Source organism: Stegostoma tigrinum, chromosome 11 (genome assembly GCF_030684315.1).
Source record: "Stegostoma tigrinum isolate sSteTig4 chromosome 11, sSteTig4.hap1, whole genome shotgun sequence".
NCBI lineage: Eukaryota > Metazoa > Chordata > Chondrichthyes > Orectolobiformes > Stegostomatidae > Stegostoma > Stegostoma tigrinum.
The window spans coordinates 81,773,519-81,798,140 of NC_081364.1; the positions used below are offsets into that span (position 1 = coordinate 81,773,519).

Consider the following 24,622-nt stretch of genomic DNA (forward strand, 5'->3'; position numbering starts at 1 on the left):
ATTCAAAGTGCACAGTACATCATGTCACAAAAATATTTCTGCTTTGGAAATAAATGACACAAATGTGACTTTTCAAGGATAAATTTCTGTACAGATTATCCTGGATGGTTTCAGGACACTAATTCCCAAAACAGTGCTTCAAAGATGGATTATTTTTAAAAAAGATTCACTTAAGAACCATAAGCTGATTGAGGGTGAAGACAAGAAATGTTATGAAAGATCATTCATCCAAGCAAAAGGAAGTCTGCCAAGTACAAAATAAGTGGCTGATCTATAGTAACTGATACCAAGACAGACGGTGAAAATGTTGAGTTAATTTTTCAAGGTTGCACCACCATGAAATTGAATGGACCATGAGCAGCTCGAAGTTACTGGACTATTTTCTTTCAACCACAGTGGCTTCTTGGTTGAATCTCGTCACAATTTGACATGTAAAAAGGGGCAGACCTTTCTAAGTCAAACGCTGACAACATGTTACTGCCAAGTTGTAAAGTGCCAGCCAGTTTTCAACAGGTCAGTGAAAAGAAACACTTCACTACATCCACATCAGCCACGACAAATGGCGGGCCATTTGACAGATTGCATTCCGAGCTGGTGAATTGGAGTCACACAGCGTTGGATGCCTATTTTGCCACCCAGCTGATTTTACATCACATGGCCCAGTTTGGCAAATTCAGCATCAGCTGCTTCTGATCGGAACCAATTCTATTCATAGGGACCTCAAGTTACAGCTCTGTAAGCAAGAATTCATTGTTTGCCATAAGGTCAAATTCCTCTCAAATTCATATTGTCAGGTTGCCTGCTGAATGTTGCAGTACAAGGTGAAAATACAATCTGAGTGGGTTTCCTCTGGGTGCTTTGGTTTCCTCCCAAGGTCCAAAGATGTTAGGTGGATTGCCCATGCTAAATTGCCCGTAGTGCCCAGGGATATTTAGCTTCAGTGAGTTAGACATGGGGAATGGGTCTGGGTGGGACCCTCTTCATACTGCCCAGTCAGTGAAAATCCAAACAGGTGCACTCCCTCAATTTCTGACATCCCATGACGAAATGATGCCTTTCATATGAAGGAAAATACTAATATGGAGAGATTGTTTATCCAGTGTCTTCAATAATGAAATAACTTCCATGACACTGAGATTATTTGAACAACATCTTCATTCACATAACGCCTAGCAAATCCTGTACATGGCTGTGACTGTTCAAAGGTAAATTGCAGCACATTAGCAGCGCAAAAGCAGGCTATTTGACTGAACTGCTCCATGCTGATCTATACACCTCTCCCACCTTGCTTCAAACTCTAAATATGCCGTTGTGCCCTTTCTGACATCTAACTTTCTCTCAAATACATCTGTGCTCATCCTCTCAACGAGTCCTGGTAGCAGCAGCTTCTGCATTCTGGCTGCTCTGAGCAACAAAGCATCTCCTTAATTCTTTATTGGATTTATTAGTGACCATATACATTTAGGATGCTGTTGGGGACTCCCCCTACACCCCCATCAAGCAAATAAAGCAGCACAAGATTGAAAAGCATGCTTTTCCCCTTTCATACAATTCCAAACATTTTGTACAGTGCAATTTTCAGTACTAACTTTTTGTCTCTTGTCAAAGTTGATCAAGCCATTCTGTAAGAGATAGACAAGGACAAAGAAAATTAATTCAAATGTACAAAGGTCAAACAGTACTACAAGATTATGAAATTTAAAAGATCAGAAGTAAAATACAAGCTCTGTAAACTTGGTTCCATTTTAGTATATCGTCAAAGGCCAATCACAAATGATCTGTCATACCACCAGGTCATATCTTGGACGCTACATAGAGCCCTTTGCTCCAGTCAAGTAGATCAGTACCAAGCTGAAGACATTCTCAGCTGTTCAACTGCTCAATAGGCAGTGACATCCAGGTAACCAATTTACCTGTACAGAATAAAAATGATGTGCAATTTATCCAACCTTTTGAAAAACTAAACCCGTATTCAATTAACTGCAAAGTGATTTGCATGTTCCTTTGTTTACAAGTTGTTTGATTCACAGCACAAAGCATCAAATTATTCTGATTGGGATTATTAATCAAACTCATTCATTTTTTTTATTGCTTTGATTCTCATCTACAAGCAGCTTGCAATGAAACCATAATAATAGCGCTCATCAGCAAATAAGGAATCCAAATCTTGTAAGAGAGACTTACTGAATGGTAATTCGGGAAAGCCGAATCCAGCGCTGAAAATTCTGTCAAGAAAGTTCCCAGGTACGGCACAATTCCCTGAATGATATCCTACAAAAAGAGAGGTGAATTTGTTTAATCCATTGTGAACTCATTGTCCTATTTCTCAAAATTACTACTCCATGTCTTATTTATTACCTTGATCATACAACTAAATCTATTTAGAATCAAAATTTAGGACTCAAAATTTTAGACAGTTATACAGTGGAATGCAAAGTTAGATCTATAAAGGCCAGGCAAGTTCAACGTTTGATCCCTCATCTGTGAACTGGAAACCAAACTCAATATTTGTGTAACCTCATCATTTGGAGATTGGAAATTTTCTACGTAATGTGCAATTTCGCTTGAAGATAAAAACAATTTACCTCACCAGATCTCCAAAACTTTGTCTCAACAAGTTTAAACGTCATTTTTTTCTAAACTCAAGAATATAATTCTTCTCAATGTCTTTTCATTACACACCTCTCTTACCCGAAGAAATAATTTAATGGTCTCAGATGGTGGGTTGGTTCAGAACCTAAGAGCCTAGGAGATACATCGAATTGGCAAATTGGAGCCAAAATTGGGTTTGTGGCAGGAAGTAAATGTGATTTTTGAAGGGCTTTTCGGCAACTTGATGCTTTCATCCAGCAGCATACCACAGGGTACAGTAATAGTTCTTACTGTGCGTACATTAATGTTGAAGACACGAAAGCTCCAAGTATGAACAGCCGGTTCACAGATGACACAAGAATTGGACGGTTGTAAACAGCAAAAAGCCTTAGTCTCTCGGGTTACACATATGGGCTGGTTAGAAGGCTTGAACAGAGGCAAATAGAATTCAATCCAGAAATGTGTGAGGTGAAGCATTTTGGGGGTCTAATAGGTCAGGAGAATATATGTTCAATGAGATAATAAGGTGTGGAGCTGGATGAACACAGCAGGCCAGGCAGCTTCAGAGGAGCAGGAAAGTTGATGTTTTGGGTCTGGATGACAGAGGATCAGAAGGACTTTGGTGTGTGCATAAACATATTCTTGAAGGCAGGAGGACCTGTGGATAAGTTGGTAAAATATTGGATACTTGCCTGAATATAACAGCAAAGGGGTAATGATGGAACTGTAAATAACATTAGTTGAGCCACAGCTGGAACAATGTGTGCCTCAAAACGAAGGCATTTTGCTACTTACTACCGCTCCAATTCTTGTGTCATCTGTGAACCTGCTGTTCACACTTGGAGCTTTTGTGTCTTGAACATTAATGTACACACAGCAAGAACTATTACGGTGCCCTGCACCACTGCCAAAGCACATTTGTGTAAGATGCTGAAAGATTCGCAAACCATGCACTGTAATTCACTGCATAATCTGGGAGAAAGCTTTATGGAAGTTATACAACTGTCCAATCATGAACTCACATTTTCCCCTGTATACTTACAGAATTTTGCACCACAAAAACAATCATCATGCAGAGCACACATTTTTGATTATAAAAGCAAACCTACTTTTAGATTCAATCTAGATCAGAAAAATATGTTGAAATTCTGTACAGTGCACCAATCACAACACACAATAAACAAAGTGTGACAGCAGGGCAGTAGAAATTCTGGGGCAAACATCTGGAAAGCAATGTAAAAAGATCGTTCACTGCAACTAGAACATTGAGCAGTTTGAAAAATGGAGTGTCTGTCAAACTGACAACATGCTAGCATGATTACTGCATTTCTCCCTCTTCAAATACCAGCTTAAAAGTGTTTCAATTCCATCTAAGAATGATTTCGAGAATAAGAAAACGTTGACTATTTTCTGAGCTGGACAACTAGTTTGGTAAAGTGGCACCAAAATATTTATATCTGACCAATTATTTTGTTATTTTGTCAAATTCAGGAGCAAAATGAGTGGACAAAGAGCACGATAAAAGGAGTGAGGAGGAATGGCTAGAAACTTGTCAGTTTTCGTCCAAGCTAGTTGAAACTAGATAGTTGATGTCTGAAATACTGAACAAAGAGATATGAATATCTCTCCATTCCTACGCAGCAAATAGTTCTTACTGCAGAGAACAATAAAAGGAAGACATGGTAATTGAGCAAAAAACACTTATGAGAACCAGTTAAATCTCTTAGTGTTTTGCCTTGGCTTTTATTAATTACAAGGCCCTTGAAGTGTACAAAGCAAAAGATAAAGAAATTGGCACATATCGCACTTTAGACATTGCTTCAGTTCAAATTTCCAAGATAATGAACACTGAGAAAGATAATCTATGAAGGCTGCATCACTGCAGTATAACCAAATTAGATGTCGATTAAAATGTTAACTCCAATATCATCAGCAATTATAAGAATCATGACAAAACAATCTTGGAAGACTTGAGCCAAGCCAGACCACCTGGATTGCAATACATATACTCCTGTTGCAGTATTGATTGACAGAATCTGTATGCATTCAGTCACCAACTGAGTTCATTGCAGATATTTTACTAGAAACTATTGATCATGCCCTGAATATAGTCACACTGGGCCAAGTGCAACACCTTACCTCCATCAGCAGCTCTCTACTTGCAATAAAGTTATCTTCTTCATTGTTTGAAAGGTCTTCAAATGTTATCTTACTGCTCCTAGTCAAGAGAATGAGACAAATTACTCTTGACAGAATAGAGTCAAGATAACAAACAGCTGATACGGAATCTGACAAATGAGCAAGTAATACAGAGAGTGAACGGCAGTGAAGCATTTTTACAATAAGTATAGGTATTTTCACCAAATTGTTCAGAAATGTTTTGGCAATCTCTGGGGCAGGTAGAACTTGAACCCTGATTGTTTCAACCCAGGGATGGGGATACTGCCATTGTGCCGCAAAAGCTCTTGAGTGCAGTCGTTTTCGTGAATCTCATTGCAGCAAGAGAGATTTCATTCCCAAGCTGCCTACAAAAAACAACCATGATCAAATGGTCTGAGGCACACGAACATAAACTACAGGTGTGCACTTCAAAGTGTTATAGAGTGCTTTCTTGGGAGATTAAAATAATTGTTGTCTTTGTATTTTAGCATCCCATACAAACCTCCGCCTTATATCACCCCATCACAGCATATCCACAGGAAACTGTGTTACGTTACATCCAACAGCAGATCAGTTTTGGAACACGATAGTTAAATATTTCAAGTTGCCAAACAGTTTTCTTTTTCCACTTAAACAAATTAACTCTTCGCTCCTTCGTGAAAGAATGAAAGATTCTGCCAATTAGCCAATTGTTAGGATTGCACTGTAGTGCCTCTGGTAATCCTGTTAATGCACCGAGCGTGTGAAGATCACTTGTGCAAGTAAACCTGGAGGTCAAACCTGCAATTTCCTACCTCATATTTATTAAATAAATATTAGAAGGCTCTTTCTGAACAATGACTTACTTTGACACGGCTGCCCAAGTCTTCTTCAAATTGAACACACTATTCGATTGCAATGCCGTGGTAATTGCATGCACTGACGAGAAATTCTGCAAAGTCCTACATTCCTGTCAGAGTAAAAAAGCCGTGAGTTCTGTGGAAAAAGCAGTGACTCCCCATTACCCAACGCCTCAGACTTTTTAAAAAGGTTCTATCAGAAAAATGTTAGCTGAGAAAATAACAGCATTAACAAACAAACTTTTTGAGGGAAAGAATTCCATGATTCTTGGCAACTCAAACCTTGATATTAGTTTTGTATCCCTCTGAGACAACCTTTTCAGTTCACTTGCTGGCAGCCTGTGACTGATTAGATATGATTACTGACACCAAAGGGGAGCTTAAAATGAGTAGGATTGAGACATGGACATCTGAGTGGTAGAAGTAGCGAAGGTAGGGGGCTGGACGCGGGGTAATCATCTTTGTTATATCCATCACATTTAGCTCATAAATGAATGATAGGTTGTATTATCTGACAGAATAGGAGGGCAGGACCAGTCACGTGAGATACTCATTCGAGGGAAAACAGACAAATCAGGAAATTGGGTCTACTTTTATGAATCACTACGTTATTGATACTGAGTTAACTAATCTTACCTAGATTAGCAGCTGAATGTCCTTCATCTGTTTCCACCCCCCCCCGCCAACCTGTTGGAGGTAGGGAGAAAACTGGATCAAATCAAACCTCCCAAATGTGTACTTTGGGGTGTGGTGGAGATGAGGAGGAAGCCTGCGAGTGTTTGTTATCAGGTCTCAAAGCCACTTCTGCTTGGGGAGGAAGGCCAGGGAGGGGCAGGGTGATCACACCATTTGGGATTTCTTTGAAGGTGCGTCAATTGCCATAATCATAAGAGCCTTATCTGATTAAGGCCAGCAGGTAGGTTCTCCAGCCCAGAGTCTTCCGGCTTCAGGGAAATAAAGCTGCTGCAGTAAAATGGAAGTAACGGAGGGCACTTCAACATGGAAGCCACTCCTTGCCAACTATTGTAAAAACGCAAAATCAGAACTAGAAAAGTCAGCCAAGTGATCAAAGTAAGGTGGTGATTCCTCTTCAGAATAGCCTTTGATAGCACCAGTGTATATGTCAGCAACTCTTTCATCCATGTCTACTACTGGGAGTCAACCTACATTCGGTTGAACTGCTCCATATTGTAAAACTGGAGACAGACTTTCAAATCCCCATCAAGGTCCCATTAATGCCTCAAGACTCTAAACGAGTCAAAACTGATGCAGGCAGTGTTGCCAAGACCCAAACCAGACTTCTCTAAATTAGCTGGCAACAGAATTATTGTGAACTTTCATTTCAAACCTTACGAATGAATGAATATTTTGTTGTCACGTGTATACGGGAAAATACATTGAAAGTACAGTTTTGTTGCAAAATCCAGTGCAATTTTGGATTATAAAATCAGTAAGAATCAATTACTTCCTTTACTTAATTAGTTAATTACTCGGTTCCTATCCTGATCCTTTCCAAATATACGAGTGGGAATGCCACATGTTGGCGACAAGTACAAACCTGGCATCAGATCTGACAGCCCTTCCTCACTCTTGTCCCGATTGCTGACTAACATGCTGAGACAAATTCCTTTGGCAAACACATAAGAAACAGACAACCAGGCAAGTTACTGGAGGGCCATCATGTGGGCACACAGAATGCAGAACATTGGGAATAAAATGTACACTGTTTCGTAAACTGACTACAGCTTGGAAGGGAGGCAAATAACACTATGTAATGCCCAATAACTAACTTCATTTTTGAAGGGCCAGTAAAAATCTGAAATCAGTTTGCCTTTTTTATCCACATAAATATTTTTGATTAGAAAAAATACATTAATATTTCAATGCAACTGTAAACTGAGGCAAGAACTATTAGCAGCCAGCACTACAGAAATTATGAATGCTAGGATTTTCCATGAAGCATTCAACTCTTATTCAGAAAAGTATTCTGCTCGCCAATTCAAGAGGCTTTCAAACCTTGGACATATCAACACATAGTGTTCATGGCTTGCTCTCTTCCACCATGGTTGTTTCATGCACTGTGGACTTTAACATGTCACAAAGGCTAAAAACCAATAATGAATAGTGTACCTGGGCAACATCAACCCATTTCTCAATGATTTTAGCCGTGTGCCGTGGTTTCAGCTGTTGAGGTCTTAATATGGTGCTGGTGACACATTTTGTAACATTATTGAACTGTGTAATGGTGGCCTGGACGGTTGATACCAGATGCTGTTTTGCTTCCTTCCCTCGTTGAGACCAGATGGACCCTAAACATTGGCTGGGCACAAGTTTGCGAAAAAGATCCTGATCAAAAATAAAAAGGAAACAAAGGTTAAAGGTGTCAGTCATGCCATGTTTTAAGCAATGAACGACAAACAAGATTTGTCCATCCATGGGTACATTCGTCCTGCTAGTTTGCAATTGTACATTAAAACTGCATGCTATATTGTCAACGACTGGCTACATAATACTCACATTGATGCACAAGGGCACATTGGCTATTCAGACAGATCAAAACCCTCGAATTTTCAGTCATCTGCTTCCTATTTGTAGGTTAGATTTAAAATCACCAGTTATCTCCACCCAACTCCGACTGTTGGCTCCACGCACACCATCAATGCACGGCTCTGCTGGCAATAGTCACTGCTACAGATGCTCAGCCCTGGTGGCCCACAGGCTAGACAGGCTGGGCATCAGTATAGCGGCCCTGCATCATGTCTACTTCTCGCACCAAGGCAGGTTGACAGAACACAATGGCAGCCTGGCCCTCTGTTGGTTCAACAGATCTCAATGTCGACACTTCCCCACTGTTGGTTTCATGCTGAACACGAATATTGCCAAACGTCCAAGCTTGTCAAGTGGCCATTCAGGTTGCATAATGTCCTTCTGTCTCCCTCTTCAAGATGAGCAACTCCCATCAACAATTATGCCCCAACAGTGAAAGTCAACACAACCGGCAAATAGTTCCTTCAGATCCCCGTAAACTCATTCAGAATGGAGAAATTTGTCAGTCTCATCACTTTCAAAGCCAGAGTTGGCTGTGACAGGTTGGAATAGAATGGAATGCTCAGAAACCATCCAGTGGGAAACTGTTGCATGTTTATGCAAGCATGGTGGGCTCTCACTTTTAACAGTCTGATCACGTCACAATGATGTCATCGATCATTTTCGGCAAGGAATAGCTTAGGCTAACCCTGCTGCCTCGACAGTAAACTACAAAATAAAACTCCTGCTGTTTAATGCTTCAGCCCCCTGGACCTGTGCGGTAAAGGAAAAAAAAAAAGAACTGGCAATGAGGATCAAAAAAACCGCTGATTTGAAAAAAGACTCACAGCCCTCACTGCAGATCTCTATGATTCAACAAAAGAAAAGCAGCTATATTCCTCGACAGACACCCAATGAGGTTGCTTTCCACCAAAAATGGCTGTTGTCATCATTATGTCACATGATTAGACTCTAAGTGCCAGTCGGTATATACATACACATATGCAACAGAAACTGCAGTGAAAACAGACAGTTACCTTTGGAACTCTGTGCAGAAAAGCAGCTGCCCCTTAACAAACTGAGATAACAAAGTGTGGAGCTGGAGGAACACAGCAGGCCAAGCAGCATCTTAGGAGCAACTGTGCTCACCCAGCTCTGCACTTTGTTATCTCGGGTTCTTCAGCATCTGCAGTTCCCATTACCTCTTATCCCATAACCAAAACCTACTTTTGACAAAGTGGTCACTTCCAGATGAGATCGCTGCACCCCTGTTCTGAACACTAACATATGCTTGGGATTTTTGAGACCTAGAGGACTACTTACATTCTAGAGTCACACCCAATGCTGACATACAGACCACTGAACTTCCACTTCAAGCCTAAGCCTATGATCAGACTTTGACATAACTCAAATTTTGATTCAGCAACTACGAGTCTCATTTTTTAGAGGTAGACATCAAGCCACCTTGCAGACGAGACTGGAATACCCCGTGGCTGATTCCACTCCAGAAGATTCTGGGAAAACAACAAAATTGCCATACTGGATACTTCAAACAAAATCAGTGGACTCTTGAAGAAACAGTGACTGTTATGATGAAACAATTAAACTTTTACCCTGAAATACTATTCATTTTGTAAAGGTTCAACACTAAGTTACAAAGGATTTTCAGTGCTCTCTCGGGTCACTTATTTCACATGACGTTCATTCAAAACAAATGACAAGTGCTGAAGTTTTAGTTGGCAGGTATTTCAAGCGAGATACTGAAGTTACACGTCAAACAACACATTTTAACATCTTGGAAGACTGCATTTTGAAGGGAATTCAGTTATAACGACTGATGGAGCAGTAATAGCATTAAACAATACAGAGAGATTCAGATGCCTACTGCTGACTGAAATATCTTATTCAGAATGACTGGGCCCCAGATTCCTGTTTACTCACAGCATCCATAAAAGTTAGCTGCTCTGCAATGAAGCGTGATGGGTAGGACAGGAGCTTTTCATCAACTTGTTCGATGGTTTGGTCGTGTTCTTCTCCAATATAGAATCTAACTCTTCTACGGTAGCCTTCTGTGCAAGTGAAGATAGACATTTATTTTGTGCCCAAAGTTCACATTGCTCTAAAATATCTCACAAACTTCTGACTAGAAGTCATGCATTGGTTTACAATAGTTATCTAATATTCATACTTCTAAATCTAGATTTGGTGAAATTAAATATTGCACTGAAATCCTCTTGTTGGGTGCATCTCAATTGCAAAAGAAATCGTATTTAATGACAGATTCCCATCCCAATTTCTAGCTTTAGGAAATCTTCCGAATCACAATCTATTGTTTCACAATAACTTGCAAACTTATTACATCAGATTATAAAATAAAATGTCATTGACGGCAACAGTTCAAAAGGAAATTGTCCAGAAAGTCGCATTACATGCTGCTGGGTCTTATCGGACCATATTAAAGTATCAATTCTATGCAGAATTTGGTCTTGTACATCATGTAGTACAGGGGTAATCACTGAGCAATAATTTTAATTAACTTCGTTTACCCAAAAATTTGGAAGTAATTTTGAAGCTTGTCAAAGGAAACCAAAATGAACTAAATCCTGAGACAGAGGGGCAAGCCGCACACAAACTTGTAAGGAGGCACCCTGAATTAAAACCACATTTTTGCAACATAATTATAAATCTTACTGAACATCTCTTTCTCCGCTGTTTCCTCCGCCAAAAACCGACTCAGGAGTTTCTGGGCCCGATGTTCAGCATCTGACCCCGGCACTGTCTGGTTCAAGTAGGAAAGTACCTTCCGGAGAGAAGAGTAAGTTGGAACTTGACGAAAGTCTTCGGCAGACTCCTCCAGCCAGATTTCGAGAATTTCAGGTATAGCACTGGAAATAAAGTCAGAGTTTATATCTGTTCATCGGGGAAGCAAAACATGTGGAAAAAAAGCTTCTAATTCTACAAATGTAAATGCAATAGATTAAAGTTGGAATACGGGGTCATCGTGCTCACACAGGAGATGAGCTGCCATCTTGAACTGCTGCAGTGCACATGACAATGGTGATCCTGCTGTGCCATCAGAGGGTGGCTGTGTGGCACTTTGACCCAATGATGAAGAAATGACTGTCCAAGTTCGAATTACGCTGGCCACGGATGGAAACTGCAAGTTGGCCATGTTTCCAAGTTTTCTTCTATGTAGATTGCACAAGTAAGCTTAAGGCTCACGTATAAAGTGATTTCACATGTGTCTGAGGTTACTTATTACACCAGCAGGACCTCTTGGTGTTTAGAGTTTGCTAGTAAAGAGAAAGTGAGCTTTAACAAAAAATCTTCTTTATAAAAGTCAAATGGGACAAATCAGATGAACAAAGAAAAACACAAGGATAATGATGATTTGTTTGTCTTTGTTCTGGGAGTTGCATTGCCAGTACTTGGATACCTCGGTAACATGGATAAATTGGGTCCAGCTGAGGATGAATAATGAAATACTCCAACATAGTCAGCTTTCAATTCACTTATTTTAACTGCCTGGCTAATACTGAGAGGCCACGTAGCATTATTTCACAGGTAAATCAATGGTTACTTTTTTGCAACAAGATGTCAGAGGCACAGCGAAGTCATCACACCACTGAAATCAAACCCTTTGCACAGAAAAACTCCCCAGGGCACCTCACAGCAGATTAACCAGACAAAAACTGACAAAGGAGGAGATATTCAAACAGGTGTCCAAACATTTGGTCATAGTGACTCTTCATGAGTTTCTTAAAGGCGAGAGATGGTGATGTCTCGAGGAAGGAACTATACATCTGCAGGAAGAAGCACTAACGGTGGTGGGCTGATGAAAAAAATAAGAAGTACACAGCACACTGGACGTGGCAAAACAGAAATGTACCAGGCAAAGTTTGGGACCTAAAATAATTCCAGACAAAAGCAAAATAAGAACATGAAAGGATGTGAACACAAGAATTGAAAGTTTTTTTTGAAAAAAAATCTAAAGTTCAGACATTAGGCAACCGAGAGACAACGTGGGCCAGCAAACATCAGAATGATGAGTCTTGTTGTGAATTGGGAGATGGACTGAGTTGCAGCTATGGTCTATGATGCAATAGGCAGAAGAAACCTTTGACGTTCCAAAGACTCCAAAAAGTAAACAGTTGTTTGATTAGCATCCCCAATTTACATGGAATATTTTACACTGAAAGTGCTGTTCTAGTTTTTAATTTGGAATTTCCTTATCTGCAGCCCTACACTGAAACAGTTGATCACTTATTTGAGTCCGTTCATAATAGATCATTACTGCACAGAAATTATATGATGTGAAACATTACACACAGACATTGGGGCTTCACTCAGACCTTACCAGCTCCATTCCTGTTAAACAGTGGTTGGTGTAGGAAGTGCTAGGCAGCCATAGTGCCATATGCAGCCTCTTGTTGTTTGAGAAAGATATACAACTTAGAAATAGTTTACACTGGAGGGACTATTTTGACTTCATCTGCTTTCAGGTCAGTTGGCACAGGTCATACTCTTTTGCAATGATTCAAAAACACAGCTGGCCCACACTGTTAAGGTGCTGAATGATATTAACTAGTGAACATGGCAAATTATGAAATGAAGTGACTCATTTTTGGAAATGTCAAGAGATTGTTTTTCAGTGAGGTCAGAAGAATTATGAAAAGCTTGATAAAAGGTGAAGTTTTTAATCAGCTTTTTAAAAAATGGAGAAATACTGTGCATTTCAGATTTTAGAGTCTAAACAGCTGAAGCCATAGCTGGTAACAACAGGACAAACATAATCTGGGATAGGCAAAAAAGTGAAACTGGACAGGAAAAAAGAGAAACGTCTGAAGTGGACACAAGGAAATTGCAGAGATGGAGAGACAAGGCTGTGGAAATGTTCTTTGTTATGTCACCTCTCGGAAACAGTGACTAACTGAAACACACTGGTAACGTGACCTAAGGAATTTGCCTGGGCTCATTTGGTCCTGAATCTTTCAGAAATGCTTCGATCACATTACAAACACTCGAACAGTAACCCTCCAAAAATATATAGAAAGAAAAATCAATTCAAAAGATCACAAAACCAAAAAATTCCATATCCTACTGAAAGCCTTCGTGGCTGGGAAATAAGTTGCTGAGCTAAAGAGCCTCCACCCTGCTGACAAGATGGTAGAACTTAATTAGTACTGTGCAGAGTCCAAAATTTGACCCAAAACACTTTTCTGTCGTCCCACTAGAATTAAAGTCTCTGTTTCCAATAGATTCATTAACAAGTTACTACATCCCGACCGAGTAATCTGAAACCTCTAATCAGCTGCAGTGTACAACATCATTTCATTTAATTACTCATTATCATCCTTCCACCATCTAAAAGGATCATTTCCTAAAGCGAGCACAACATAAACTTAGATTGCAATGGCACTGGAGAGAAGTGTATTCTTAAAGTATTAGAGTATTCCAGAATTGAAATAATTATGTACAGGTGCACTTTTGTCTTTCTTTTCAATTCTGGCCACTTGCGCATCTGAGATTAATTGTTTCATCGATGACAACTTCACTGGATATATTCCTGCCTCTTCTGCCCTCACTCAAGATATTCCTTTAAAACCATGTTTTGACCATGCTCTTACTCAACCTCCGAAATATCTGTGTTTTCTTCAATGTCAAACTGACAGGTTGTAAGCTGCTATCCTGTAGAAAACAAAAATGATAATTTTCTACTTTACTCAACCCAAAAAACTTGAATTCAAAAGGAGATTAACATACCAAATAACATGCCAAACCAGCACATTACTTTCATGAGGATTACACTGTCCTCAATCGGGGATCAGGATAATTTAGGTTCCTTCATACACTTCATCCCTATATGTTTCTTCAGACATTAGTACAGGAATATTGTGAAATTAATCAGGACCAATTTGGTATCCACATTTAGCTGTGTTCATCCAAACATGAATAGCTAGGTGTTGGAGAAAAATGTCCAGATAACCACTAATCCCTGTGGCTTAGATTTCTAAAACTTTGTTTCATTTACCCAAAAAGACAACTGGGTGGGTTAGAGTGAATAGCAATGCACAAGGCATCCCAACTGTGTTCTGAGTTAGTAGGTACTGCTGATGCTGGAGTCTGAGATAACAAGGTGTGGAACTGGATGAACACAGCAGGCTAGGGGCTCAGGAAAGCTGGCATTTCAGGTCTGGAACGTTCTTTAGAAAATTTCTGGTGGAGGGCCCAGACCCGAAACATCAGTTTTCCTGCTCCTCTGATGCTGCCTGGCCAACTGTGTCCTATTTGTTTGATTAACAAGAGGGATTTTTCCTTTGCTGCATTTTTCATAAATTGTTTGAGCTTTCTTTCAAACTTCAGTGCAGCCCAGTTGTGAACGCTTGCTATTGCATCTGAAGTAAAAATATTCCCTGAAAATCCTCACTCCCTCAAATTGACCATTTTTCTCAATGCAATACTGCAAAAAATTGCCTTTGTATTTGCTCACAAGTAATTTATCTGTGCTGGGCCCTTCAGGCATTGGCTTTCTTGATTATAAAAATGACAAACAATATCAACTCAAGAAAACAAAATAAATGAATAAGCAAACCATGTACAAAAGAAAATAAATCACTGTATATATAAAGATAAGAATTTCAAACTTTAAAGTCCCAAAGTCCAGTCCAGCACTCAAATCTATTGGATAAATGTTCTTTCGTCTTAATCAAAAAGCACAGAGTTTAATCGAATGGCCAGACAAACCAGAATAATCCCATCTTTAACCCCATGCTGCCAAAGTGACATGCAGGGCAGCATGGTGGCTCAGTGGTTAGCACTGCCACCTCACAGCTTCAGGGTCCCGGGTTTGATTCCAGCCTTGGGTGACTGTCTGTGAGGAGTTTGCACATTCTCCCCATGTCTGAGTGAGTTTCCTCCAAGTGATCCAGTTTCTTCCCACAGTCCAAAGATGTGCAGGCTGGGTGGATCAGCCGTGTGCTAAATTGCCCTTCGTGTTCGGGGAATGGGTCTGAGTGGGATGCTTCAAGGGACAGTGTGGACCTGTTGGGCCGAAGGGCCTGTTTACACACTGTAGGTAATCTGATCTTATTCAGAGCAGTAAAACAACCTCAGCAATCTGGTATAGCTCAAAAATAACTAGAATTCCAGCTAGAGATGCATTTATGCGATGCTTTCTACAGTCAAATATCTTTGAAAGCACTTAGTTGACAAACTTCAAACATGAAAAATGATTTCACGAGATTATTTGGATTTCATAGATTCAGGAAGTATTAATTCAAGGTCGATTATGTGCAAAACGTACAACAGCAGCATGGAGTCGGAGGGCTACCAAAGTCAGGACACCACAAACAAACCACTTGCCAAGTATCTTACTGCTCTAGATAGCGGTATAATTCGGTTTCAACTATTCACAGGAAGTTTGCAGGATAACTTCTAATAAAGTGGTGTGAAGAGGAAAACCATTCCTGCAATAATGCATCATTATCACAAACTAGACTAATGACAATCTGAGATAAACAACCACAAAAGCGTGATAATGTAGGACAAACAATTCCAAAAGACAAAGAATTTTGGATGATTTACACTGAAAAATATTTACAAGCCAATCTCTAGGAATAATGCAATCATTGGACATGCAAGACAAGCAGCTTCTTTAATGCAAAAACAGAGTTAACATTTCGGGTCCAGCGACCCTCCCTCAGAACTGGAAGGGTCACCCAGACCTGAAACATTAACTCCGTTCTTACCTTCACAGATGTTGCCAGAAATGCTGAGCTTTTCCAACAACTTTGTTTTTGTCCCTGAACTGCAGTGTCCGTGATTCTTTCAGTAATTGTTTAGCTTCTTGAATGTGATTGTTATGGGTTGGAGTGCTGTTTGCCATCCTGTTCTGGGTGCCTCATATCTTCATGACAAAGGCTCTACATTATTTTACAGGTCTTTCTGGCTCTCCAGCAATTCTTCTCACATTCTTAAATTTCACATTGAAAATACAATTTCACTACATGTCAAATCAAACTTACATTTTCATTAGTGTTTCCTTTTCTGCAGGACTGAAATTATATTCTTCTAGAAAGTTTGATCTGTTGAAGTCTATGCTTCTGCAATTGATCATAAACCACAAAAGAAAAAGCAAATTAAAATGGTGTTTAGGTCTACAATTGGTTGCCAGCCGTAAAATAAAAAAATGAAGTCTCAAAATTCAGCATCCCAAGCTGTGATCAGCTAACTTTATGAAACAAGGTCACACTCTAAATGTAAAACTGCATCAAATAGTGAATACGTTCTTTAAATTTCCTCAGGAAGTTTACCAGAAATGCCCTTGAGGGCCAAAGCAGCTCGCCAGCAGTGGTGGTGGCTGGTGGTAACAGGGGAAAGGAGCAGGTGCAAGGAGTGAAGCCACTTCTTCAATAGCTTACATTTGCTATTAGTCCATAAATTTCAGTCTGAGATAAACTCAACACCTTCACATGCAACTGCTGCTTGTGCTTTGTATTGCTTGTTCCTCAGAATTAGGGAGAGAATAGGCAAAGAACTCAGAAGCTGTTTCTTCATCGATGTGCCATGATCTGGAATGATATCCGTGTTTTTGTTTCTGTGGTATGTCTTACAGAGTCATACAGCATGGAAACATCTCTGCCTTCATGAAGAGATTTCTGATTATCCAACCTATGGCCACCAGCTCTCCAGCCATTCCCTTTACACACTACTGTATTGCAAATGAAGCATAACATGGTCACATTTTGGATCAAATTCACTTCTTGACTGTCGCTCCCTTCTCCGGTGAACTGAAATTCTGAATTTCATCAGAATTCGGAGTGTTCAGACTCGACGCTTTCACAGCTGCAACTGAACATGAAGAACAATTTAAAATACCTCAAGCAAACCCTTTCATCTTCGGTTAAATCCATTAATATACCCATGAAAATTGAAGATTCCTAATTACAAGCCTCCATCAGATGGCTTTATTAAACAGGTTACACACCAGATGGTGAAGATTTCTGAGTCAGCATAAAATGTTAGCCCATATGCTCCCCAAGTATTCTTGCTTGAGACTGGGATTACAGTTCCAGTGATGCTGTCCCACCAATAAAATAAATCTAGTTGCTGGATTTATCCACACACTTTTGAACATAAACATAGTACATGTTGTAATCCTCCAGTCCTCTGATACCACCCCTGCATTCAAACAGCATTAGGTTGTTGTGCAAAGTGCCACTGCAGCCTCAAGCTATTTTTTTCTTTCTCAGTATCCTCAGTTGTCTACAATTCACTTCCTTCTGAGTTACCAGCACCAAGGACAACCAGCCATTCTAATCAAAGCAGAAATTGCTGTAAAAGCTCAGTGGCTCAAATTACTCAAAAATGTTAACTCTGCTTTCTCGCCACAGATGCTGCCAGACTTGCTTAGCTTTTCCAGCAATTTCCATTTTCGTTTCAGTTTTCCAGCATCTGCAGTTGTTTTATTTTCACATTTCTAAAATGCTGTCCAACCTCAGCTCATCCTTGTCTCAACTATTTACTTTTCATCGTGAATTGGACATCAACTTCTTCTGAATAGTATCTCAGCCAGGCCCTTACATCTGTGAAGATTAAACAGTGGATTTATGATCATTAGCCCCACTTTTGCGACCCTTTCACTGCTCACAATGGAGGACGACATTCGGATTCCCTGTTAACATTAGCTGCCAGCATCATTTAGTTCAACACTTCCCTTCTGAACTACTTATAATTAACTCGGTACACATTGGGGTCATCAATAATCCTCATCATTTGGACCATTTGCCACTCTTTCCTGCTTGTGGGAACATTCTGACACTGTCACTAAACAACCTCCTGCTGTAAGACAGACTATTGTTTCATTGCAGTTTTCCCTGAACTTGTGTTCAAACTTACTTGCTGCAAACGCCTTCTTGTTCCTTTTGAAGTTGGACCTCCTCCAAATCAAAATTATTCTGGATTGTTCCTTCCTCTTTTCTGGAGCCAAAATAAATACCTTATGATATGGTGCTTCCTGAAATGATCCATGTCTGATATTTGATCGATAGTGTGTGTGTATGTGTGTGCACAATAATTATAGAAGTGGTAGTGCAGGTTGAAGATATCATCAGGATTCTGAACTTTAAAAATTGGAGCATTGTATGAAAAACAAATATGTTCTGACTAATCATGATTAAACAAAAGCCTCCTGATTTCCCCTCAACTCTGGTATTTACCAACCACACTTCAGGAAGGGATTTGAGAGGGTGCACAAAACATTCACAAAAAATATTACCAGAGATGACAAACTAGACAGCCCTGTGGAGAGGCTGAAGGAGCTTGGGCTGCTCTTGGAGAAGACTAAGAAGTGATTTTAAAAGTGTTCAAAATTATAAGGGATTTGGTTGGAATGGATAAGAACAAAATCGGTTCCTTGTGACAGAAGGTTTAAGAAGAAAAGGACACTGATTTAAGATGATCAGCAAAAAGAACCAATGGTGACAAGGATTTTTTTTAAAAATAGCATCATTAGAAACTGGAAAGCTCTGCCTAATAGTGTGGTGGATGCAGCTTCAATTGAGGTCTTCAAAAGTGAACTACAATTTTCGAAAGGAGAGGTTTCGCAGTATTACACAGTAAAAGGACTTAGGAGTGAACGTAGGCAAGTCGCTCTTTGAGAGCTGGTACAAACATTATCAAATCATTGTCTCTGGGCTATTACCATTTGATGGCTGTACAACATTGCACAAACTGCTAGCTCCCCAGCTATTTCCTACCGCTTTGTCATATTCTGAATAATGATTCACTTTGTCATGCATGCAGTTAAACTTACTTAGCAATTATTTCGCTGGATCCTGAAGAACCACAACTTCCATTTTCCTCACCATTTGCACTGTCAACATTTCCAGAACTGCAATTGATCAAAGAGGACAAATTAAGTCATTTAGAATAGGCAAACTCATCCAGAATTAAATCCAACTCAATTCAACACAAAAAAATCACAGTCTTGAGAGAGGGTTCTTTTGACTTCCACAGGATGCCCACAGGTCTTCATATTGAGGCAGTGCTGGGGTGGGGGTTGGAAGAGACAGAGCAGGGCGATAAGGAGAGAAAACCATTTCTTCAGGATTTCACCCTTGTTGAAAGCCGTTCCTGCGCTGTGCAAGAACTTGATACTGAAAGACAAGGAAAATTCAATCTACCATTGAAAAGCTTTGAAAGCTTTATGCTAATTCAACATTATCCCATCTCTCAAAGTAAGCCAAACATTGCAGAAGCAGTCAAGCAGTTGCTTCATGTGATTGCTATTGTCTGGATTGGTGCTCACTGCACTGCCAATTGGGGTATCTTCCTGAGGCAACCCTGACATAATCTTACAGCAAATCCCAACAGTTTCCTTTCACAGTATTAGATCCCAAATACCATACAACAGGATTAATCTGACGTCACATCAAATTTACTTGTCAATTACTCTTTCAGTTTCTGACAAACTTAGGTTTCTACCCACCACACAGTGTGACATGTCAACATTTTCACAGCTGCAACTGGTCACAAAACACCAAATAAATCATTTTACTTGTGCATATTATCATAATGTTAATTTCTGGCACTCTTATCAACATTGGGATTTTTGGCTGAGAGGGGGAATGAGTCGGTAGATGAGGTGTAAAGATGTCAAATAAAGAACCTCTGCACTGGGACAGACAATAAACATCCCAAAAGAGAGGATTTAAGTTTAACTTCCTCATCTCTGAAAAAGAAACACAAGCTCTTTACAGACTATTGACAATTCAACTCTCACAAGCACAGCTTGTAACTCAAAGTTTGATTCGGAGCACTCATGTAGGAATTTGTCATTGCTCAAATTCACTGAAGCTTAAGGTCAGATTAGTCACCAGTGGCTGTTTTGCTGAAAAAAAAATCATTTTTCTATCCTGCCCCTTTAACAGTTCTGAGTTTAGTTAAAGATCTGGACAGAATAAGCTCAGGATTAATTCCAGGTCTCTGACTTGGGAAAGTGCCTGACTCCATGAATACACATGGCAAATGGCCAAATTAGATAATTCAAAATGCAAATTATTCAATGGCAATATTGTATGGGAGAAATACCAAGGCTCGGACACGGGGAGCAGGTCACATTCTTAATTGACGACATATTTCTTCAAATGTTACGGACATTTGGAGGACACTTCAATGAACTTGGAGGAAGTTTGTGGGGAGGGTGCAGCTGAAGCAGGAAGGAGGAACACAGAGAAGTGCTGAGGTGGGGTAGAGGAGATTAACTCATTTCATTAGCATTTTTACCAGAGCCACATTGTCCAGAAATATAACCTCAATATTGATCTGAAAACAATTTCCCACCTAAGTGTTTTGGATGCTTCAATGGTGATGCTATCATTTCAGACAACTGTCTCTGTTATAAATTTTCGAGGGAGGCAGCCCAGCAGACACTTTATTATGACTGCTATAGTCTGGAGTGGCACTCATCATATTGCACTAAAAATTTTGAAGAAATCAATGGTTCCCCATCATTCTCTTTTCACACTGCTGCATTCCAAATGAAGCAGAATTAAAACACATCAAAATTATTTCCGATCAACCTTGCTTCCTCATGGTTACACAGATGCCTGGCAAACTTTGATTCCCACCCACCCGACAATCTATACGGCCAAAATATCCGCAGCTGCACGTGCTCATGAAGCACAAATTAAGAAAAGGATTTGCATCTACAACTGACTTATAAACACTGAAAATAAATTTTGAAGCCCAAAATGCTCAGTATTTCAAGTCCTCATTCGGTTAAAGTCCAGATGAATGACTACACTGGATGGTTTGCTTTCCAAATTTTCAGAGAAAATATGTAGGTCACTCCAGTTACATAGGCTGGTGCATTTGAGGGGAGGTGGGAGGTTTCGCAGTTTAGCATTGTTGCAAGTTAGACCACCAAGGTCTGGATGTTGAGGGCCAATCAAATTTTCACTGAACATTTTTGAATGTTTTCTATAGATCAAAGGCTGAAATGTGTCATTGATTTAATTACTGGCAATGGCCTCAGAGGGAATAAAGCTGTTTCTTTCATGTGATTTTTATCGTCTCGAATGGCGACATAATCTTTCAAGAGCTACTATATTCACAGCAATTTCTTTTCATGTTATGTATTACAAATGAAGCACAGAAGGATGAAACTTACTTTGAAATTTCTGCAGTCGCTTTCGGTGAACTTGGTTCTCCAACTTTATCAGAGTTTGGGCTGTCAAAGGTTTTGGACCTGCAATTCATTAAGACCATAAGACCATCAGACATTGGAGCAGAAATTAGGCCATTCGGCCCATTGAGTCAGTTCTGCCATTCAGTCATGGGTGATAAGATCCTCAACACCATTCTCCTGCTTTCTCCCCATAACCCTTAATCCCCTCGATAATCTGTCTCAGTTTTAAGTGTACTCAATGACCTCGCCCCCACAGCCTTCTGTGGCAGTGACTTTCACAGATTCAACACTCTCTGGCTGAAAAAGTTTCTCCAAATCTCCATTTGAAAAGATCTCCTCTTTATTCTAAATGTGGGCCCTTGGGTCCTAGTCTCTCCTAACAATGAAAGCATCTTCCCAACATCCACTCTGTCCAGGCCATTCAGTATTCTGAAAGTTTCAATTAGATACCCCTCATCCATCTAATCTCCAATGAGTGTAGTCTCACAGTCCTCAAACGTTCCTCATATTTTAAGCTTTCCATTCCCTGGACCTTTCTCATGAACCTCCTCTGAACCCGTTCCAGGGACAGTGCATACTTCCTGAGATACGGGGCCCAAGTCTGTACACAGTACTCCAAGTATGGCCTGACCAGAGCCTCATAAAGCCTCAGAGGTACAGCCCTGCTGTTACATTCAAGTCCTTTCAAAATAAATGCCAACATTACATTTGCCTTCCTGACTATATAAGGCAAAAATTAAAGACATTGTAAACAAGCACTTGCACCCAGAAAAGGCTTCCTTACAAAACGAACATTGAAAAATTTCATGTGGAATCCATAAGACCATAAGTTTTGGGGGCAGGAAAAGCTCATTCGGCCTACTGAGTCTGTTTTGCCATTTGATTCTGGCTGAGATCTTTCTCAAGCCCAATTTCCAGCCTTCTTCTCGAAACTTTGATCCTCTTATTAATCAAGAACGCTTCTCTCTCTCTATCTTAAATAGACCTAATGACTTGGCCTCCATGGCTTTCTGCAATGTTTTCCTCAGATTAGCCACTCCTTGACTGAAGAAATTCTTTCTGACCTGAGTTCTAATGGTTGGTCTCTTCACTCCATGACTGTGCCCGCATGTCCTAATCTCTCCTACTCGTGGAAGCATCTTCTCCGTTCCACGTGCAATCCTTCCAGGCCTCTCAGTATGCTGTAAGTTTCAATGAAATTCCCTCCCATCCTTCTAAACTCCATCCTGTACAGAACCAAAACCCTCAACCACTCTTCAAATGAGAAGCCCTCTCAAGTTTTCAAGTACTTATCAACTGGATTTGTTAAACAGGCAACATTTCTGATGTGTATAACTACAATAGATCGTGATTTGTTTTTCCCCTCCAAGCTTTAACTGGTGGTATACAAGTGATTGTGACTGAGTCTGGAAGAGTAGCTGGGGGGAAGCTGCAAGGAAGAAGGAATTTCACCTTTCACACAAGTTTTCAGAACACCACGGTCTGTTTATTTTTGGGCAATGGGGGGAGGTGGGGCATGTAATAACACTGGAAAGCAGAGAGTTAGAGAGTCAAGTTTTTCAATACGTTTACCTGCATTGCATCGTCCAATGTTTGGAAAAGAAACATTCCATTAAAGATCGTGTGTAATGCATGCCCAATTATTCACTGGCAATTAAATTGGAGGTGAGAGGATTAGGAAAATGGCAGGGAGGGGGTTTGCCACCAACACATTGCAAAGCTATATTGACATGGGCCAGTTCTCTTTGACACCTGGACTCTCCTTGACTTCTAAGGACTGCCTCCCTCATTTCCCTGATGGCGCCCACCTACACAACCTCAGTGACAATCAGCATTAACAGTTGGGCTGAGAAAGATGCTGATCTGCCATCCCTTTCTCTGGACCAGCAGCTGTCAAAACTGAGCCAAACCGTCAACTGGTGAGTAACGCCGGCAGCAATCTCTGTATTGGTTCCCGCTGGAATCGGCCAAGGCCTCCAGGTTTCAGATCCAGCAGAAGGCCTGCAGCATGAACCACAAGCTTCCATCTAAAATTTCTTTTTACAACACTAGGAACAGAGCAAATATTAGAACAACAGCCAACTGTTTCTTTAATGTCAAAAAAAACAAACTACGGTCACCGACAACCGGAAAGAAAGGCAGATGTTTCTGGAGAAAGTCTACAGGTTTTGCAGCATCTGCAGACAGAAAACAGAGTTCAAGTTGAGCCAAGCGACACTTCTTCAGAGATGCAAAGTTCTGAACAGGGGAACCTCAACTCAAAGCGCCCACTCTGCTTTCTCTCCACAGATGCTGCTCAGTTTCGGGAGATAGCCTCTCCGTAATGTTCCTGAAAATGCCAGACCTCCAGCAGTTGCCCTTCACATAGTTGTGTTCTGATTAAAGCATCATTTCCTCACACATTGGATCAATACTTACTTTCTGATCTCTGCAACTGTCTCTGGAGGAATTGGATTTTCAAGCTCCTCACAGCTCGGAATGTTAGCATTGTTCCCACTGCTGAAATTAGTTGTGAAGAATGACATTTTAAATAAATCCTTGTACCCAGTAATTCTTAGCTCATCGGCAGTTTCCTTTGTATTCCTTGTACTCTGAAGAAAGCAAAACCTTAACCACTTATTGTATTCAAATTTACTCTTTCATGACAGATTTTAGAGTGCACGGTCTCCCAACTACCTTGTAGTTTGCACTGTCAGGTGATCTGCAAATGGTCCTAAAAGTGTTTTCAAGTAAATTTGAGCAAACATCCACATCAACAAGAAAATTATCTTCATACACCTGAAAGACATTGAGTCGGCATTTCGTGCCATTGACAGCTAATTTTCGAACAACGGGTCAAGACGCAACTACAGAATATGGTGATTGGTCTCCCCGAAACCCTCAACGATAGTTTGCAGGATAAGACCGTGAGACTGGAGTGTGGAAGTAAAGAGAGAGAGAGAGAGAGAGAGGGATGCAACAAATCCATTTCTTCAACATTTTATATTTGTTGCAAAGTCTAAAAATATCTCAAACAAAGAGCTCCAGGCCCAAATATAGAAAGGCAACCAACTTTCCAGTGAAGAACTTCAGACAGCGTCTCTACATACAGGACTGAATGTCCCAAGTCAACTGGCCTTGGCCTGAGACATGACATTCTTGGCAAAGTGCAGGGGAATTCAGGAGGAAAGCTGAACTCTCTTTTGCACCATTATACTGTATTGTCAGCGGTGGGCAAAGTAGCTGGTTTCATGACTCACTGGGCATGAATCACGTCACCAGCTGACAGCCACTTGTGTCTGTCTGTCTCTCTGGTAAATATTAGAGTTCCTCAGCT

At 40.3% G+C, this 24,622-nt stretch overlaps 1 protein-coding gene across 1 annotated transcript in view; it reads right to left on the reverse strand.

Moving 5' to 3' along the window:
* Nucleotides 1-1,343: 1,343 nt before the first annotated feature.
* LOC132210161 (ral guanine nucleotide dissociation stimulator-like 1) overlaps nucleotides 1,344-24,622 on the reverse strand; it is a 43,576-nt gene continuing 20,297 nt past the window's right edge. Inside the window, exons 9-19 of the mRNA XM_059649584.1 lie at nucleotides 23,725-23,805; nucleotides 21,289-21,366; nucleotides 18,931-19,008; nucleotides 16,142-16,219; nucleotides 10,809-11,002; nucleotides 10,059-10,186; nucleotides 7,722-7,937; nucleotides 5,598-5,701; nucleotides 4,732-4,810; nucleotides 2,185-2,271; nucleotides 1,344-1,622 (exon numbers count right to left, since the gene is read on the reverse strand). Coding sequence (XP_059505567.1) covers nucleotides 1,497-1,622; nucleotides 2,185-2,271; nucleotides 4,732-4,810; nucleotides 5,598-5,701; nucleotides 7,722-7,937; nucleotides 10,059-10,186; nucleotides 10,809-11,002; nucleotides 16,142-16,219; nucleotides 18,931-19,008; nucleotides 21,289-21,366; nucleotides 23,725-23,805 — 1,249 coding nt within the window. The 3' untranslated portion in view covers nucleotides 1,344-1,496. The remainder of the gene's footprint in view (nucleotides 1,623-2,184; nucleotides 2,272-4,731; nucleotides 4,811-5,597; nucleotides 5,702-7,721; nucleotides 7,938-10,058; nucleotides 10,187-10,808; nucleotides 11,003-16,141; nucleotides 16,220-18,930; nucleotides 19,009-21,288; nucleotides 21,367-23,724; nucleotides 23,806-24,622) is intronic.